The following is a 20,851-nucleotide window of genomic DNA, read 5'->3' on the forward strand; positions in this document are numbered from 1 at the left end:
AAATGCAATGGTTTGTCAAGCTATATGTGAGTGTGGCATGCATTAAATACAGCTGTTTACGTCCGAGAGTGCCTGAACCGTCCTCTGCTGCCCATGATCACCCAGTACTGTTTTGAACTGATTTTCTATCAGTTCACTACTCAAAGGACACGACGGCTAAGTACCAGATTGTACCGAATAAGATGAATCCGCCAAATTGTCCTCAAGCGAGACCGATTGAAATTTATTGGGCCCTTAGCTAATCGTATTTGAGAAAATATGTGAAGCCTTCAGATCCCATGGAAAACTGTGCTAAATACTAAAAAAGGTGGTCAAAATCATCGCAAATCAGTATGTGCGGAAGCTAATGAGTAGTCTTCGATCACAGGCCTACGATTGACTGGAATATATCTTTTTATTTACTGTTAAAAAAAACTATAGAAAACATAAACGGAAAAAAATGGATTTGCTCCACGATTGAGTTTATATCGTTCATTTTAAATCGTGCTTAGACATAATGGTACACCCTATACATAAGACATGAGAAATGAGACATGATAATTGCAATGATAAACATGAGACATGACAAATATGGTATAAAACCGATCTCGCAGACGGGGGCCGGACATTCGGCCAAAGGCCGATAGGCCGGAAGATGTTAGGCCGAAGGTCGCTATGCCGAATGGGTTAAAAGGCCGACGAATGTTCGATAGGCCGAATGGGACATTAGATCGAATGTTATTTGGCCGAATGGATGTTAGGCTGAATGGACGATAGGCCGAATGGTCATTAGGCCGAGTAGTCGTAAGGCCGAAAGGTCGTAAGGCCGAATGTTCGTAAGGCCGAATGGATGCTAGGCCGAAAGATCGTTAGGCCGAATGGTCATTAGGGCGAATGGTCGTCGGATCAAATGGTCGTAAGGGCGAATGGATGCTAGGCCGAAAGGTCGTTAGGCCGAATGGTCGTAAGGCAGAATGGACGATAGGCTGAATGGTCGTAAAGCCGAATGGATGCTAGAAGGTCGTTAGGCCAAATAGCCACTAGGCTGAATGGTTGTTAGGCTGAAAGGTCGTTGGGCCGAATTTATGCTAGGCCTATAAGACATATTATAGCTTTCTTGCATGTTAGGCCGATCAGTAGTTAGGCCGAATGGTCATCAGGCCGAATGGATGCAAGGCCGGATTCGACCATTCGGCTTTGCGATCACGGCCTATCGTCCATTTGGCTTTACGACCATTCAGTCTAATAACCATTCGGCCTTGTGACCATTCGACCTTGTGAACATTCGGCATATCATCCATTCGGCCTAACAGCCATTCGACCTAGCATGCAGACAAGTGTAAAAGATTTCTTATTGACCTAGCAACCATTCATGACGATCATTCGGCCCAACGACCATTCGACCTTACGACCTGTCGGCCTAGCATCCATTCGCCCTTACGACCATTCGGCCTAGTGGCCTGTTCGGCCAGATAGCCCATTAGGCCTAACGTCGATCGGCCGAATACCTTGCGGCCTCATGACGTTCCGCTGAATGACCCAGCCTCCTCGCAGACAACTGTGAGATCACATCTCACTTCTAAACTCACACGACCAGTGTTTACGTACTTTTCACGTATTCTCGTCTCATGTCTCACTTCCCGCGTCTTTCTTCCCATGTCTCATTTTTCACTTTTCACGTCTTACGCCTCACATCCGTCTTCTCTGTCTAATTCCTTATTACTCACGTCTTACGTCTCACTTATCACGTCTCATTTCACACGTCCTACGCCTTAGGTTGATGTCATGCTGAGGCGACAAGCAGCGCGTTGATGTGCGACACGTTCACACGACATACCATTAATTTAGCTATTCTGAATTCTTCTGAATAGAATATTGAGTCTCCTCAAGAGACTCAAGAGATTGTTGATGCGAACCAATTTCCATTACAGAAAACCATTTTTTTTAAATGGAAAATATTTTTTAAGATTGTACCAAAAGGCTAGTAACTCTATCTTACACAGCTATCATTGAACAGTGTTTTATTCGATTCAACGACCCTACAATTCAAACAACGATCAACGCATAACTTGTTCTTAATGGTTCAATTAAATATGATTGAAAAAAAAAAAAGATCCAGTAGGAACAGCTGTCGTCAGTAGATATCACTGCAAAATCAATTCTCTCGATTGATCAAAGTTCGATCGCTCTATAGACGAATGTCAATCATCGTGATTTGATCACAATTATATTCACGTAAATTCCTACCTCAAAGTTAACGAAAATTGAAAATTTAAAAAATAAACGGAAAGAAATAGAACAAGGTTTATAAGATCAGTCGGAACAATATTTTTATCATCAAAAATATTCCATTACCTTCTCTAATCGATGATTCACTATAACTTTAACGTCAACAGCAGTGCACTGATCGTGTATCTATAATTGCCAATCAATTACTTATTCATAAATGCATATCGATCACTACCGCTTAGGGTAATCATTACCTCAGAATTGAGTTACGATTGGGTATTTAAATTATGACTCTTTAGAGCAAAGTGACGGCGCTAGTAGGACGTCATAACTGTAGCCAGCCGGCCGGCTTGCTGGCGATCACTAACCTGCGCAACGAGTCGTGATGAGATTTACTTAGAGGGGCTGGGAAATCCCAACAACAAACTGTATCGTCACTGCGACGCCATAAACAACCAGGAGGGACCAGTTCTAGGACCCACGCACGTAACAAGTCGTTGCAATCCGGGAAAACTAAAATCCCCTGCCTGAACCCTGAATACCGGAAGTGACTGGTCGAGATCGAGTATTAAGGACTCACCTGCTGCTGCTGTGATGGATTGCTCGGGCACCACCTCCACTGATGCCGCCGCTGTTGCCAATCGACGATTGCTGTTGATGTTGAGGATTGCTGGTGTGGAACTGAAGGGCACTGAGGTCGAGATTGCGGTCAAATCCGAGACCGGAATCGTTGGAGTTATCACAGTTATTAGCACTGCTGTTGTTGTTACTGTTACTATTTGTGGTGGAATTGTTGTTGTTGTTGTTGTTGTTGTTGTTGTTGTTGGTGTTAGGACGTTGTTGAAGGTTCAACTGTTGTTGCTGCTGCTGCTGCTGTTGGTGATGGTGTAGTCGTTGCTTTGCAGCGGTTAATTTGCTGGCAACGGATGCAAGCTTGCCGGGATGGACCTTCCCAGGGATACGTTTCGAGGGAACACGCAGCACCTTCCGGTGCAGCTTGGATGCCAGCGACTGGCTAGGGCTGATGTTTAATTTTCCTGGAAATAAATTGAGACGAGGTTTGGTTAGGTGACACTATCCTTATAGAAACTTCATACGGGTTGCTAGAATTATTCCGGTGCGTATCCGGGCCGGGCAAATCCGGGCTATTTTATTTAAAAATCGGGCATAATCTGGGCATTCCACTGGGATCTCCACTAAAAATTTGGGAAATTTTTCAACAAGAATCAAGAAGGGAGCCACTTGAAATCATTTTTTTTTCATCGAAACACATCAGGAGATTTCAAATCGCTTCAAATGCTTCCAAAATATTGTTTTAAAACATTGTTTGAAAAAGTTTCACATCGCCAATGGTTGCTACTCCGTGATTGATCGAGACCATCAATTTTGTGTTAAGTCCAAAAAAACGGTACTTGGGATTAGAAGTGCACTCTCGATGCAAAAAAAACATATGCTCTTCCTTTTGAAAAATGATCAACGGCGCCGGCTACTTCCAACATATATAGTAGAGAATGGGGATAAAAGGAAGGGAAGTTAGTAAGATACTCTTCAGGTTCAATACTCCAAAAAATTATTCGAAATAGTCAGAAACAGAGATAAGTTAGTATCACCAACTATGGAAACCGTCTTTTTGTCTGCGAATCTATATTTCTCGCGTGAGTTTTCATTACGTCGTATGAAACATCTCAAGAATTTACAGAAAACTGCTGCAAAAGTTATCCAAACAACTTTAAAATTTATTATTCGCATATAGAATATTTTGTCCAGGCTACAAATATTCTAAATGGAAACAAGTTGCGACAAGTTTATGTAAGTTTTTTGTATTTTTTCGTAATGAAACTGTTTGTTTACATTTTGTTTCATATGACGTAATGAAAGCTCGCGCGAGATTTAAGTATTTCAGGAACAGACCAAAAGCCATTTCGATAAATGGTGCATTTTTTTCCCTTCATCTCCTATGCTTCTAGACATTCCCTTTGGAGTTGATTTGTATTGATCTAGCAGCTAGCTGGTTTCCCTTTCAGTTACTTCTGTTTTATCAGCGAATCTACGATACGCTCAAGATTTAGATTTCATATCAAAGCCGAATTCATTTGGATTTATAAAAAAATATCTAGTGAACTGAACAACCAAACACCAAAACTGGGCATTCTATATCTAAAAAAAACCACTGGACTAAAATTCTACAAATTTATTATCTTTTGGTTACCGCCACGATTTACAGTTTTAGCTGCAGCTGAAAAATTACTCAACCGATTTTGAAAAATAAAGTTCTTCATTTTTTATTAATTAAATGCCCAAATAAGCTAAAGTGCAGACAGAAAACTGAACACGAAACACTTCTGCACCCAAAATAATTTAGAAATTTTTTCTACGAGATTTTTCACGTAAAATAAGATTTTGTAGTATAAAATCGATTCTACGTGAATTCTGTAGTAACCACAGTGTAGCAAGAACACCCTGGTGGTGGTAGTATTTTACTTCCAAATAATTATCGCATGAATTTCACGTAAATTCAAAGTGGATGACTCAAAATCCGTTTTGTCGCATCATACGCAAATTCTTATAAGAAAAAGGAGTTGGCAGTCTGTCAGCTGGTTTTGTTTGAAGATTTTTGAGGTCGCGGTGTCTGTTTTGATGTTTATGGACCCGAATATTGCGCGGAAGAAAGAAAATCAATTTTTCCACACCGGTCGAAAAAAGAACCGTTCAACCAGTTCCGGCACACCAAAGTGGCCCTAAGCAACTGAAATTCTGTGCTGCCTCGGAAGATGTAATAACTGGAGAGCAAACTGATCAAGTTTCTCCGTCCTGGTGAGATTGATTTAAAACTGTGTTTGAAATAATATCTTTGAAATCTTAATAATTTGGTGATAATTTTTCAGGCAAGGTGGCCGTTCTTTAAAAGAAAGCTTAAAGTGTTTTCTGGGTCCGCAGGGACGCCCACAGGCTAGAAGGAGGTTTTATCTCGTTCTGAACCTTCCCCGGAAGAGAAATTGCAGTGGTTGGCTTTTAATCCGATTTTGGAACAAGGAACTAATCATCTCGTAGCATTTACGTGAAAATCAATTGGATAAAAATTATGTATTTTTTCACGTAGCCGCTATGTACAGATTATTTTGGGTGTGCATATGGGAAAAACACGCCGGCTAGTTTCCAACATATAATGGCTTCCACCCACATTCAGTGCAGGGATGCCATTCGAAATGACGTGAAAACAATGAAATAAAATTATTCAATTTTGAAATCGTCGTAACTAATGATTGACGCTGGTTCAAAACTTCGATGAAACAAAACTGAGAAAAAATCTCAGTTTTCTGGAGAAGAAAAGTTTAAAGTATCAAGGATTAAGAACACCTCACAAAATCTCCTCGGAAAAAACAAAAATACCCGAAATGTAGTGGTGATACAGAGTATTAAACTATGTGCCAACCAGTTAGACACATAGGTACATACAAAGATTGACGCATCTCAGAGGTCCACAGTCTTGGACAAAGTTGTTCTTTGAATCTTCAATATTAGGATGCAGCTTGAAAAATTTGACTTCAGAATAACAGGGAGGCTGTAGGATTTTTTAACAAGAAGTCACTTTTTCCATGTGCACTAATTTCCAAACAAACTTTTAATTTTTTGCTAAAGCTCATTTAAAATCCTAAGGCCACGAAAATAAGCACAGTTCCTAAAACCGTTTGTGGTATTTTTTGTACCCAAAGACATGAAACCTCTCAATGTACCGGAACTTAAGACCCATCGAAAAATACTGGGCTTAGTTAGACTTATTTCCATCTAATGGACCTATAATTTGTACTCAAAAGCATGGCATATGGAGAAATATATGCAGTACCGTTCAAAATTGTACAGAAATTGGAAGCTCGTGCTCTGAACATTTGACTGATTTGTGGATGGAAAAGACATTCTTCTCATGAATCGTCAAATTCTATAGAAATCGCATTTTAAGGTTCATGCCTATAATATTGTACATCGCATAACTTTTGATCACAGAGAACTTTTCAAAAACTTCAGACATGTTCACTTCATATTTCAACAATTGCTCTGCAAAATTCCAATAAAAAGCATTGTGTAGTTTCTGAGATATTGCAGTGTGAATGGTAAAAGTCCAAAAAGTCTGATTATTGTAGAATTACTGTCTCTGGCCACACAATCTTTAGAAGTTCAAATTTTGTGATATAATAATGTGATAGTTGATCTATCTTATGCAGAAACTTTGATCAAAAATATCATGAGAGTAAAAAGTTATGGAAAATCAAAGTCAAAGTGACAGTGCACGTGCTTCCAATTTCTATACAATAATGAACGGTACTGTATGTTATTCTGTTTTCGATATGTTAATAAAACTCAACTAAAGTCATGAATTGTAAAACGTTCTGGTATTGAATTTAAAAATATTAAGTTTTTATTGACCTTTGGAATTTGTAAAACAGCCAGATAAAAGCTTGATCTGTAAAGTGAAGTTGTTTTGAGGAACATACGAAGCAGTTTTTTCGGTTCTTTGTCAAGAGTAAAAAATGGAAAAATTCACGATAAAAACAGGGCTAAATATTCATCGCCCTGTGGATCTACTTCATCATTAATGTTGCAAGCCTTCAGTTCATTTAAACGGAGTTTCGCAATGGGATGGGGAATTTGAAAAAAAATATTTTCAAAATCAAACAAGATAACCTGTATGGCTGATTGAGGCGTATTTCCGACGTTTTTTTAGACATAATTTTCTAGTGGAGGAGTCCGACCAAAAGAGATCAGAAAAAAATTGGGAACCTCTAGAAATTATTATACAGATTGTTGCCTTCTCAGGTCTTCACGTTTCGTATCTTAGATCTCAGGTCTCACGTGTCAGATGTAAAGTCTTATGTCTAATTTTCTAGGTCTCAGGTTGCAGGTTTCATTTTTCAGGTCTCAGATTGAAATTACATGTCTAATTGTCTCAGGTTTCAGAGCTTCGGCATTGAGAAGATTTTTTTAACTTAATACCGGTTTTTTACTAGCTTATCGGGAATTAACACGGTATTTTTGCACTTTTTTAAAGACGGTGCATCCATTCTTTTCAAAGAAGTCCTTTGTTATGTGAAGGAAAAGCCAAAGGGAATTGATTCTTATTGAATGGGTATTTTAAATGAGATACTGTTTTGTTTGTTCTCTACTGCTTGTCTACAAACACACGCACATCTGCTTACGAGCAGCTATGCCCTGTGGTTTGAAACAAGGAAATGTTTACATACACATGCACAGTATTCACCGAACGGATCAATTCATTCGAGTCTAGCTGCCTGGCGGTGATTTTTTGATTTGTTTCTTTGAGTACGCAATGCGGTTGCGCCTGGGAAAACATCTCTAGCGGTCACAAATCGTATCAGCGCCAATGGCGTTCACATCGTTAGCCAATAACGTTGAAATGTCGAGAACTCATGATAGGAGTAAAGGCCAAATTGCGGATTTACTTATTCTGTCTTGAATATGCAGTAAGTTGAAACGATAGATTTTTTTTTCTTAGGAAAAATATCAATAAATCGGTCTTTTCTTGTTTGTTTGTTATTTCATTATTTGAACAGTTCTAAATTTTGACAAAAGTACTGGGTACTATTAAAAAGGCATTGTTAATTATTCATTTTAGATTTTCACTTTACCCGAACTTTCCCTGTCAAAAACACTATCGCTGGAATCCTTACCCCCCGATTGACAGCTAGGCTTATTTCTGGGAGCCGCCAACATCCCCGCAAATTCCGCGGCACCGGCACCGTTAGGGTTGCCATTTGTCGAGGTAACAGAATATCCGGCCGACGTGGCCGACCGGCAAATCCGGCCCGATCCGCTGGTATTGTTCCAGTAGTTGATAACCGAATCGTAGCTTTTGCTCCACTGGGAGCTTTGCAGAAGCCGATTTTTTAGGCCAGGAATCGACTTTTCGGCTGGGTTGCCACCGGCATTCGAGGATCGCAACCTCCGATCGGCCCCGGGAGTGCTCATGGTTTGGATGAGTGTGAGTTTTGCTGATATGAAAGGATTCCAGCTTACGGTACCTTCATCAAAAGGTACGTCCGATCAACGGGAGTATGCAGCTGGACACCACCGGATCGAGAGCGATCTACGGTTTCTTGAAAGCAGATTGTTCTTATACGATTACGCTTGAACCTCCGAATTATCAACGATTTACTTGGTCTCATTGTACGATGCACGATGCGCAACTGTCTGTGAGATACACACGATCTTATCACACACGCTTTTTGACAACGGAGGCAACGACTCACTCTGAAGTGTCTACAAACTAATGATTTCCGATTCTTTGATAGTCTAATAGTGTAGGGGCACCCAGCACCCTTTACGAGGGATCATGTTGATTTGAATTTTTAACACTTATTTCAACATCCGATCCGATCTCAACACGACAACAACACTGCCCGTTTTGGCTAGTGTGGATCAAAGTCCACCAAAATCTTCATATTCTAAGCGCGACAATTGTACCACACTATATAGAACACAAACTAAACTAGGAAAACGGCAACGATCACTGGTATCGAGAAGTGGCTGGTAGCGATCAAAAACAACACAACCGATTCGGATCCGAATTATTTCAGGACTGGCGAGATGATGACCTTCCAATTTGGTTGACAGGAGGAGCAAGAATCTAACCGAGCTTGAACGTTTTCTCTCGTTCGTTCTCTGTTATTGCCAATTCTGGTAGCTCTACACACAGACGCTTCTTCAAAGTGACGCAGATTCCGTAACAGATGACGACATCAACCAGGCAACCAACTACGATCGCAGCCTCACATCACATCACACAGAAGCAGGACGGGGGAAGAACTTCGATCTCGTGTCGAGTTGAATTAATTGCGCGCGATCAATCGATAAGACCCGATACTTCTTGAGGCGTTACATCTACAAACCCAACTTTTCCGGTGAATCAAGTGTGAGATTGCTTAATCTTCAAAGTACTTTTAATTTGGCGCTCCTGTTAAGTAACGCCTAAGAAGACGACGACGACAACGATTGCGTGGACGTGATACCAGGAACCAGAATCCAGCGACGACTATATTTCGATGATCTACCAAAGTACCAAAACAGTCGACGAAAGGCAAGCAAGCAGTAAAGATGATAATGGGCAATATGCGTATGCTGCTGCTCATATGATATGATTGATGACCTTTTTCATTTTGAGGTGGTCCGGTCCGGTTTGGTCGTTGGGTGGGTGAGTTGGTGGAAGAGAAACCGCGGACTACGAGGGGAATCTTTCTAATCACTGGGCCCTCGCTAGGGCGGTTCGGAGCAGGGAAATGTAATTTTTTTTTCTAAACACATTCGTGTAAGAAGCTTGCATTTCAAACTTTTTTTTTCAATTACATTCAATTCTAGCGTCAGGTGATATTGCTGAAAAAAATTGTTACGAAAGCATCCGAACTGAGCTGCTTAGCAGTGAACATTTCAAGATTCTTAATCGCTTACTTATCAAAAGCCTTTTTTGTGTATCTCAGCATAATTTAAATAAAAAGTTCTTGTTTGAGCTAAAGAAACATTCTAATGTCGAGGGAGTTGCTAAATTGAAATTATTAATCAGCTTTGAAAAATGTTTCAAAAAGTCATCGAAAAGCGTTTATGTAGGTACCTTATTTAGACCTCCATTATAAACGCATTCTCTCCATTTTATACAATGTAAACTTTACTTTCCCCCTTCGATAAGCACTAGTTTTCCGTTCATTTTCTCACTCCTTTTCTCTCTCTTTATCTCTTTTTCTCTCTCTAAATCTGTTTATCTTTTTGTATCTCTCTTTTTCTCCCTCTTTACGTCTCCATTTCTGTCTCTATCTCCCCATTTTTCATCTTCCTTGTTTTCTCACTTTTTCGCTTTCTTCTTTTGTCTCTATCTCTTTCTCTCTCGATCTTTCCTTCTCTCAATATCTTTTTTCTCCCTCTCTTTTCCGTTTTTCTCTCTCTCTGTTCTTTTTTTTCTCTCTCTATCTCTTCTTGTTTCTCTCTCTATCTCTTATTTTTCCCTCTCTATCTCTTGTTTTTTCTCTCTCTATCTCTTCTTTTTCTCGCTCTATCTCTTCTTATTCTATCTCTCCTTTTCTTTCTCTTTATCTTTCCTTTTTCCTTCTATATCTCCTTATTTTATATATCCTTTACACTCTTTATACAGGGTTGCTAGCAAATTTTCGTTTTGAAATTCCAATGTTTTTCACGGTTTCCCCCGGTTTTTCCGGCTAAAAATGATTATTTTCCCGGTATCTGTCATACTTGTTTTTTAATATAAAATCATGGTGGATAAAAAAAAATCAATGTGAAGCCCTCGAACTTTTAACAATTGTTGTCATGATAAATAAATATTTCGATGTATTTTCGTATCAAATCGACAGGTTTTCATAACTTTTTGGAACGAATCCAACGAAATGAGCATCTATTCATTGATTTGCTCAACAATATCAACAATTTTGCAAAAACAAGTCCGATTAATTTGATTTTTGAATTGAAATGTCTATACTATTGCGCCACCGTAAAAAAAAATTCAGTTTTTCTGGAATTAATATAGATTTGTAAAAAAAAAGTTTAGTTTGTATAGAAATATGTTTGAAATGCATCAACAAATAGTATCAAATCAGCTTGTCAACTTGAATGGGGATCTGATGATTTTACAAAATTTAAAATCATTAGATTGCAGGAAAATATTTAGATATTTTATAAGTGCAATTATATTTTCTTTTGTAAAAACCCATAAAAATATGTTCTAGAAAAAAAACTTATTCTAAATAAAACAACGAATAACTTTAGTAGTGTTCTAGTAGTATAGAAAGAAACAATTTTATGAAAGATGTAAGTCGAACATTGAATCGTTTGACGTCGAAAACTAAAACTGGTTACATATTAAGGACCGCAAAGAAATCTACGCCGAAAAATACCGACATTCGACAAACTTGTTATAGTTGAGTTACCAAACGATTTGTGTTTAGTTTTGTCCAATATAGTTTCATTATTTAATTAATGACGAATAGAGTTATGCTTGTAAGTGTAGCACATTTGCGGAGAGAGAGAATATGAGATATCTTATATTTGCTCCGCAATCAGATAAAACAGTGATTTAAGCTTTGTCTGTCAATTAATATACGAAAATATGCGTTTATGAGGTAAATCTATATCGAGACTGCCAAAAACTACTCTTACATTTAGAAGTTAATTTCAAAATTCCGTGAAAAATTTTCAAACAATGGTAATTTTCCCAGTGAGGTGGCGAAATTTTCGGTTTTTCCCGGTGACGCGATGAAATTCCAAAGTTTTTCCCAGTTTTCCCGGTTCGCTAGCAACCCTGTTTATCTCCTTTTCTCTCTCTACTTCCCTTTTCTTTCTCTATCTATCTTCCCTTTTCTCTGTCCATCTTTGCCTTGCACACTTCCGATCAACACTACAAAGGAAACTTCCGGATGTTACTTCCCACGGGAAGTGGATAACATCCGGAAGTTTCCGGACATTCCGCTTACTACATGATGACAATGACGGACAGACATCCTTCATAGTCTTCCGGTAATTGTACGGGAACGACAAAATTTTGCGACGTGTCCAATGCATGGTTGCTGTCCTGGTTTGAAGTGAACTTGCTAAGTGTTTTAAGTCCAACAAAGAGAGTTCAATGTTGAGTTCATAAGGGCGAACCCAGCTTTGCTCCCTCGCCGAAGAAAAAAAAAGGGATCAATTTTGAGTTCGCAGTTCGAACTACGTTTTGAGCCATCGCAAGGAAAAGGGTACTCAACTTTAAGTTCATAGAATAGAACTACGTTTTGAACCTCAGTCATACTCAATTTTGAGTTTAAAAAAAAGAGCGTGCAGTTTATTTTCTTACTTTTTATATCGCGTGCCTTTCCGGTGAATTTTTTTTCTTTCCATTTTACTACGCCTTTTTCTCAATTGCAGTTCCTCTCTTCTTTTACAATTTATATCAAGGGGCTTATTTTTCAATAAACTCTTTATTATTATTGTCATTGTCTATTCTAATCTATTTTTTTTTCATTTTCTCTCCGTGACCCCGTTTATCGGTATGCAAATTGAATACTCTGTTTTACTTCTTTTTTCTTTCCTTTGCTTACTCCCTTTCTCTGTATTTTGCTCCGCAAAACTTTTTTAAACTTTATATTTAACTATCGATCTCTACATTCATTTTTGTCATGTCAACTTCAATTTTTTTAAATTTCTATTCTAATCTTACCTAATCAAAATCGCTCTAGTTTATTTGCTATTTCTCTCGTGTATTCTCTCTGGCTTTTTATTCTTCATTTTGTTTTGGCCTTTCATTCTATTTATTCTCTCCTTATTCTTACTTTAATTTTCTAATTGCTGGCTCGGTGTGCTTTGCAACACCTTCTGAAAGTAGAACAAAATTTTATTTATTTTATTTTCATTTTTTTGGCGTCATCAAATATCAAATTTCAAGATAATTCAGAAGCAACTGCATTAAAATGACAACTTTAACTATAGTTTCGAATTGGATTAAAAAGAGGATTTAATTTTATTGCCTGAAATTTGGCTTGAATTTTTTTTTTCAAGAACTTAAAATTTTTATTTAATTTTTTTTTTTTGTTTTATAAGCATCATAAATTCTTAAACTATCCCAAAATCTCCATTCCAATGTTTGAAGGGCTCATGAGCTAGACACATTTTTTGTATCTAAAAACATCAAAATCGCTCCTTTTGTCTGATAAGTTTTCGAGTTATGCCAAATAAAATATGAACAAAACCTATACCCTGAAAAAGGTAGGCTCTCAAATTATTCGTTCGTACGAAACAACATCTCTTATAGAAATGGTCCTTTTTGCTTGGTAAACAGTAAAATAACGGACTTATTTTGGACCAGGAGACTTATTTTGGACCACCTTGTCTAGCTGTTATAAAGCATTTAATCATGAAAATTTAAAGTTAAAAAACTTGAGTTTCCTTGCTTTAACTATATTTATTAAATTTTTTTCATGATTTGTAGGTTTATAAGAGAGCTAGACAAGGTGGTTAAAAATAAGTTCCCTGGTCCAAAACAAGTCCGTTACCCTACTATGACAAAAAAGTTAGTTGAAATGATCAAAAACGAAGACAATGACAATGATATTGATTTTTTGGCAACAACTAAAAAATAGCTCGAATTTGGGTACCAAAGTATTCAGGCCTGTTGCCAGAGTTTACAAAAAATCGATAGAGGGTTGAACAGTTCGGAATGATCGGAAATCCTATCCTAATCAAATCCAAATGCTATGATGAGAAAAGATTTATGCACTTTCTATAATTTCTCACTCGTTTTCACTCCTTTTTTCCACCGAAGTAGTTTTCTCTAAACTTTTCTAACAAGCAACGTTGAGGAGCTGGCGTGTAAATTTTACTTTCTATTACTTCAAAACTGGCATGGATTTAACACTAGAAGGACCGGCAAATTGAATATACCTATTCGGACCGTAACCAGTCTAAATGACTGGTAAAGGGCAATTCTTTCCTATCGAAATATTTTTAACTTTTTTCTTTTGAAATTATTTTGTTATTTATTCGATAAAATTTTTGTTATAAAATGGAAATATTTTTTTACCATGGGTGCCCGGAATCACCTCATTTTGGCATAGTTGACGAATGCGTGTATGTCATAAAATGAATATGTCAAATAATTATCAAAAAATTAAAACACATTATCAATCTAGTTAAAAAACATGTTAGATGGCTATGGGTATTGACCATGAGTGCACGATTTCACTTCAGTTTTGTTTTAGTAGATATTTTCAAGCATCTATCGCTCTGAAATTTTTCAACCCGATGCCTATAAATTATACCCGATATTGTAGGTTTTGAATCATATGTTTTATATAAGTAGAGCAATTTACCATGGGTGCACGGATTCACCGCCTTTCATCCAAAATCAATTTTTTTGCATGTTAAAGGTAAAGAATGAAGACTTTTAACAATTCAAATGAAAATTTCTGTTATGTACATGGTTTTTCACTATGGGTGCACGGTTTCACCGCGTTTAAATCAAATATTGGACTTTTTGCATTTTTTTAAAAAGCATTATTACAAATCTTAACTAAACCAAAGCCGAAACCATGTCTTTCATGTTGAGACATAATGATTTGAATAACGATTTTTATTTTAAGTTCCGTTTTTTCATTCCTGGGAAAGAAATATTTCAATTATATCTTGAAATTTTAAATTTATTTATTTATTATTCAAAAACAGGTTTTTGCAATCGTATATTTATCTGATAAGATCTGATCAACATCCAAGAAATTGGAAAACGGTTACCATGGATCGAGTGAATGGTAGGAATTATATGCATCAAGTTATGTCGTGCGACGGAAAACAGTGGAAATAAAAATAATGAATCAACATTGTCAAATGTACACATTGATTAGTTTTTCCTTAAAAGTTTTTCGATTGACTAATATTGCATTTCAAATGCCTATCATATCTTACTCAAAAATATTTTGTGTTCTGAAGCAAGTTGAAAACTATTATTTCTATATAATTAACAACGGCGAATTTACAGCCATTCCGTGCACCCATGTTGAAATATCTTAGCGCCGATGTGGTCTATCACATAGACTGGCGTGAGTCCAGTCTAGGTATGCCAGGTGTATTGGGTTCGATTCCCCGGATCGGCAAGAAAACTCTAGGGTTCAAACCCCATAAGTCCCCGACAGGTAAGATGTGTTTCCTCTTATAATAAGAATGTTCATTAAGAATGTTCAATCAGTTGCCTGCTGGCCACGTATATACACGAGTGCCGGAATACCTGTAAGTGAAATTGCATTGGAAATTTGTCGAACCTAATAATCCAAGAATGCATGTGAATACATTCTTGGGCAGAAACTGCGGTGAATCCGTGCACCCATGGTGGATACCTAACATATGATATGATAAATAATCATATATATAAAAAAACATTTAAATTGTTCAGTTTCATAGCTTATGTCTTAAAATTTGAATAAATAAGTACACAATTCATAATTATTTTACTCATATCAGTTTAGTATAAAACATATTTATCACCTAAAATTACTCGATTACTCGAATGGACATGTATTAAAACTAACATAACTTTTACAAATCTTGATGAAATTTCGCCAAATTTTGTCAGAAAGTTCAATTATAGTTGAGCAACAAAACAGACCAAAAAAATTGGGAGTCAAGTGCTTGAGGCGCCACACAGCGGCCAATCCGAGAACTTTTTCTACAAATCTTCATGACTTCGCATCGAAAATCAATAATTTCATAACGAATGACACACTTCTGCCCACCATAAATCAACTAGGTTTCATTGTCTTGAATGTAGATTGCAAATGAAACCAAAAGCAAGCGAAAAAAAATTATCTTGTTTGAGTTATAGGGTTGTGAATTTTACCAGTCATTTTGACTGGTCACGGTCCGAGTGTCCATGGCAAAATTTTTCTCGCACAGTTTTGTAGAGATTCAAAATTTATGAAAAGTCGTATTTTTTGCGAATTTTTAAGCGAAGTATTTCAAAGATATTCAACAAACAAAGTGTCCAACCAGTCATTTTGACTGGTGCGGTCTTTCTAGTGTTAATAAGTTTTTCCTTTTTTTTTAAATCGGGTACTAAACCTCTTTTTCTCTCTCTCTCTCTCTCTCTCTCTCTCTCTCTCTCTCTCTCTCTCTCTCTCTCTCTCTCTCTCTCTCTCTCTCTCTCTCTCTCTCTCTCTCTCTCTCTCTCTCTCTCTCTTAATTTTACTTGCATTCTTTTCCTTCATTGAATCTCTCCTTTATTTTTTTGATCATATTATTCTCTCTATCCGTCATTTTGTCAAAATGTATGTCTCCGCTCTTTTTGGGTGTTAAAATCTCAGAGAAAGCTGAAAAATCCGTTTCTTTTAAAGAGTGAAAAAATTGTATTTCTAACTCTCAATTCCACTCTATTTTACTTCAAAATTCCACTACTTTTTTTTTTCGTAACATCGCTAAATCAGCTTACGTTTTTTGTTCGATTCCAAAGAATAAATTTATCAACTTTAGCAGCATCTGCATCACTCAATGCCAATTTAGAACTTGAAAATTCAACAACGGTTAATTGAAAAGCAAGTCGACTCCCAGTGTTATAACATCGAAATAACTTTGCTAAACCGTCTGTTTAGAAATGTTTTCACAAAGAAAAAAAAAATAGAAAAAAATAAACGACCTGAACCACCCTACGGGATTGGAGCATCCCGCAGCAAACGCACATTCAACAAGCGGCGACAGAAATTTGAATAAACAACAAAGTTAAAACCTCAATGATAACACAATACAAACAAACAACCAACCAACCAACCGACGAGAGGATAGGAGGTTTGTGAATTTGGCAAAAGCCACGGGAGCGGAAAAGAGAGCGAAAATGTAGTGCGATGGGGCTGGGGAAACATGCAGAAGCAAACAAACAACAGATCCAATCGTAGAGGCAGCAAGCAACAGCAAAACATAACATTGGTACTCACGGGAGTAGAAAAAGAAAACAACCACAACAAACGAAAGGAAGAACAACAATAACAGGAGCGTTGCATTTTTGGGATTGATTATTCGGAATGTCGAATGTGATTAAAAGTAAACTTATCGATGATTAGACTTTTCTTATCGGCATTGGAGAACAGTATGTTCGGATGAATAACTTTCGGATGGGTTGTGACTTTTTTTAAACCTGAACCAGCTTTCATAGGCCGAAAGTTGGTTATCAGTGTGCCGAACAAGGGATTTGTTGGAAAATGGATACCTACTACTAAACACAACACACACAGGTGATTCATCCCAAACTTGCCACGATAACGATTGATTATTTTTCTTTTGTTTCGGTTCATATTCCTACCGGATCTACCTGAAGGTCTTTTCTCGGATCGAATTTGCATGACTTGACAGTACGCTGTTATCGGCTGTGGAATTTAATATTTAAATTAAATATATCTTCAGAAATGATTCGAAGTACTTGTTTTCAGTTCAAACATTTTTACCGTCCTGTGAAACTTTCTTCGTTTTCATGTTGACGAGTTTCTAAAAAAACGAAAAAATAGCAAAAAAAATCGTCAAAAGTATCCCAGCAGTTGTTTGACGCCTGGTTGCTAAATGCTGCTAATAAAAACGATAATCAATACCGCCGGACCAGAGCACATCACCTCGATTGGCCACCATTACGGCCATGCTTTGTGGTGAATTTTTACCCAACAGTCGTCGTCGGTCGTTCCTATTCTATTTTTGGCAACGCTTTCGTTAAAAATAAACGGTTCCAATTGATAACCTTCCACTTAGGAGCTATAAATAAATGGTTTATTAACACGTTCGGGGTACATTTCCATTCCGATTGAGTCAAAATTCGGTGAAACTACTAAACTTCTGAGTAAATATTTATTTTTTTGGCCCGAAACGCCTATTGGCTTTTAGTTGGGGAAAAAATAGAAATTTTTATCTGAATAATCGATCAAATATTTTAGATGCTTTATTTTTTAAACTTCGTGGACCAAATTCAAAGATTCATTTGAATCCGTTCAGGTCTTCTTCTTCTTTTACCAACATAGCCAAAACTTGTCAGCATCCTGAAAAATGAAAGATTTTCATCTTCATTTTTCTATTCAATATAATATCTGTTACATTTTAATATTGATTGATGATATTACTACGGCCAGGCCAACCATGTAGTAATACCGCAAATGATACTTTTTTTTTAGTGATGGCCCATTTGGGTCCTTCCTCCACCCCATACACATCTTTTTGAAGAAGGAGGGACAGTTTATCCTTAGGATAATATGTATTGTTTACTTATGTTGTCAACTGCTGTACGACTTGTTCGTCTTACTCCCGCGTATGTCTATCACCGTATAAATTTCTATCTGATGTTCCGCCAGATCTTCATCACTATTGTATGATTCTTTTTAGGATTATTCCTTGTTTCAAATTGTAAGTTTTATGTAATCTATTGTCAGCTTCTTAAAAATATTCAAGTTTGAACTGTCTTTGATGCTCCGTGGTAGGCTGTTATACATTTTCAGTCCATTGTAGAACACAGATCGTTTGGTCATCTCTGCAGACCGTCCAATAGATAGGATGGTAACATTCCATTTTTCATTTTGTAGATAAAAATCATACTGTTATACGCAATCCTCTACTTTACTGACAACCATTGCTGACAACATATCAAGGATAAGAGCACTAGGAGTATATCGGTTGCATCGTATTACCAATAATCAAAGTGTGGCATAATAACAGATTTCACGTAGATAATTTTTGACCAGAAAGTCATATATCTGCTTATCCGACAAAATACTCCATATTTCATGGCAATCTTCTTAATAGTGTAGTCGATGTGAGCTATGAAATTTAACTATTCATTTATTTGTACTCCTAGGTATTTAACCTGATGTACTGATTCGATTGCACAATGATCAATCAACAAGTTTCAACACTCTCCGATTTTGCGGTTGCCAATGATCATCCAGTTGGTTTTATTGAGATTCAGACACAATTTACTCTGTTTCAGGAAATCCGCTATATTCTTCAAATCAGCATTTGCTTTTTGAATAACAAGCTCTAAGTCATTTCCGCTCCAGTAGGAGACTGAATCATCCGCAACAGGGCCGTAGGAAGAACCGGCTCATGGGGGGGGTTTTGATGACAATATTTTTCCCATAACATTTTTACTTGAACAATGTAGACACAAGTGAAAAAAATGTATATGTTCTAAGTACAAAGTATTCAAGTAAAAGTTGTTTTGCATTTAAAGTTACTTATTTTATAAATAAGTCCTAGGAGATGGCAATTTTTTTTATGAAGCTTTTAAAAAATGTGGGGATTTGTGATATAGTTCAGTTGGTAAATCAGTTGCCTTCAGTAGTGGTGATGTCCGTGAGTTTAAGCCCAAGAGTCGAACACAGTTGTTCCAGATAGTTTTTCAATTATTGATGAGCCAACTGCATCGTTGAGAAAAGTCGAGAGTTGAACAATGATGTGGAAACGACTATAATCGAAACATAAAAAAAGGATTTCGAACGCTTTATTTAGAAAAAAAATCTGTTTTACTCACTGACATTACGAAACTATTTCTTTTGGACCAAAATCATAACTATTTTAAGCATGGGTGAAAATGTATCAAATATTCAGAAATAAAAGTAAAAAATAAGGTTTACTGTTCAAATAAGTTTTATTCTCTACTCTTGTAAACCGAATAAAGTTTAAGATTTTAGATAGAACGTTTGATTTTGAAGAACCTGCAATGTATATAAGAAAATGTTAAATGAAAATTTCAGCTTAAGTTTTACTTGAAATTAAAAAAAAGTTAAAAAATCAGCATTCATTATTTTATATTTCATAATTTTAATCATGTGATAAATGTTTTCAAAATTTTAATCTAGATTATTCAAAAAACAAATTCCTTGAAATGAATCCAGATCTTATTTTTTATAAGTGATTTTCACCAGGTTTATGTTTCTAAGCTGACTTTGATTGAATTCAATTTTTTTATTTTGAATCAAGAATCAAAGTTTTGGAACTGCGATCTCGTTGAATCCTTAATTGAATTTAATAATTGATATTTTAAAATGGAATATAAAACTTAAAATTGACCTAAACCCGAATAAAAAGCTTGGATTTTAGTTCTAAGTCTTAATTCTGCATTTTGAACTCAAATTCAGAACCTTGATCTAAATTCCAGAAAAGAATTCTTTTAAATTTGAAACCAAAAAGCGAAATTAGTATCAGAACCCTTAACCAGAAATATTTTATTTGATTCTGAATATATGGTTTTCAATGTGATTTTTGATGATTCTATACCAATGATGATCCAACTCGGAAATCAAGAACAATAAACTGGATACTTATTAGATATTTTTTCGCAAGTATCTGGTTTGGGCACATCCGGGCAAATTTGTCTTAAGACCTTGTGAAATGAGGGCATATTGTTTTAAAATTTCCCCAAAATCTGGCCAAAAAACACGTGGCAAATTGTTTTGATTTAATCGAAACATATCATCCGATTCAGAATCCGATTTAAGGTTGCCAAAAAATCGTTTATGTTCATATTGACAAAATTGGTTTAAAAAACACTATTTTGACGCAAAATACATAATTCTAATAACTCAACTGAAATTTTCGTTTGATTCTGCAAATAGAGTGAGAAAATCTGGTCCAAATCCGGACAATCTGGTAAGCTTAGTCTAATTTCATTGGGATTCAATATTTGGGACTCAATTACTATCAACAAGTGAGAAATTTTTTGAAATACTATTGTGAAATTGTGGTCTTGAATGATTTTAGTTGTTCATCAAAATTTGATTAGAAATTTCAAATTTAATGTTTAGCGAAAAAATTTCACTTGGTATTTTTGGACCTTCATGGGGGGGGTTTAACCCCCAAAACCCCCCCCCGTTCCTACGGCCATGATCCGCAAATAGCTTAAGACGACCGTACTGTAAGCATTGTTTCATGTCATTGATGTACGGTATAAATAACAATGGACCCAAGACACTTCCTTGTGGGACACCTAAGTTATTTTCTCTGTATTGTGAGTAAGTTGAACCAAATTTTGTTCTTTGCATTCTGTTATCCAAATAATTTTTAAGCCAGTTAAGAACCGTATCATTTATACCAACTCTCACTAGTACATCTATCAGCAATAACCGATCAATCGTTTCAAATGCTT

General features: G+C 36.5%; 1 protein-coding gene across 4 annotated transcripts in view; it reads right to left on the reverse strand.

Annotated features, from left to right (window-relative positions):
* Positions 1–20,851, reverse strand: part of LOC129739243 (nuclear factor of activated T-cells 5) — an 88,207-nt gene that overhangs the window by 35,690 nt on the left and 31,666 nt on the right. For 3 of the 4 annotated variants that reach the window (XM_055730668.1, XM_055730666.1, XM_055730669.1), the window contains exon 3: positions 2,789–3,245. In XM_055730668.1, coding sequence (XP_055586643.1) covers positions 2,789–3,245 — 457 coding nt within the window. Of the gene's footprint in view, positions 1–2,788; positions 3,246–7,892; positions 8,729–20,851 lie in introns of those variants that run through there. The other variant, XM_055730667.1, reaches the window with a different exon arrangement.

The sequence above is a fragment of the Uranotaenia lowii genome, chromosome 1 (assembly GCF_029784155.1).
Source record: "Uranotaenia lowii strain MFRU-FL chromosome 1, ASM2978415v1, whole genome shotgun sequence".
In the NCBI taxonomy this organism is placed as follows: domain Eukaryota; kingdom Metazoa; phylum Arthropoda; class Insecta; order Diptera; family Culicidae; genus Uranotaenia; species Uranotaenia lowii.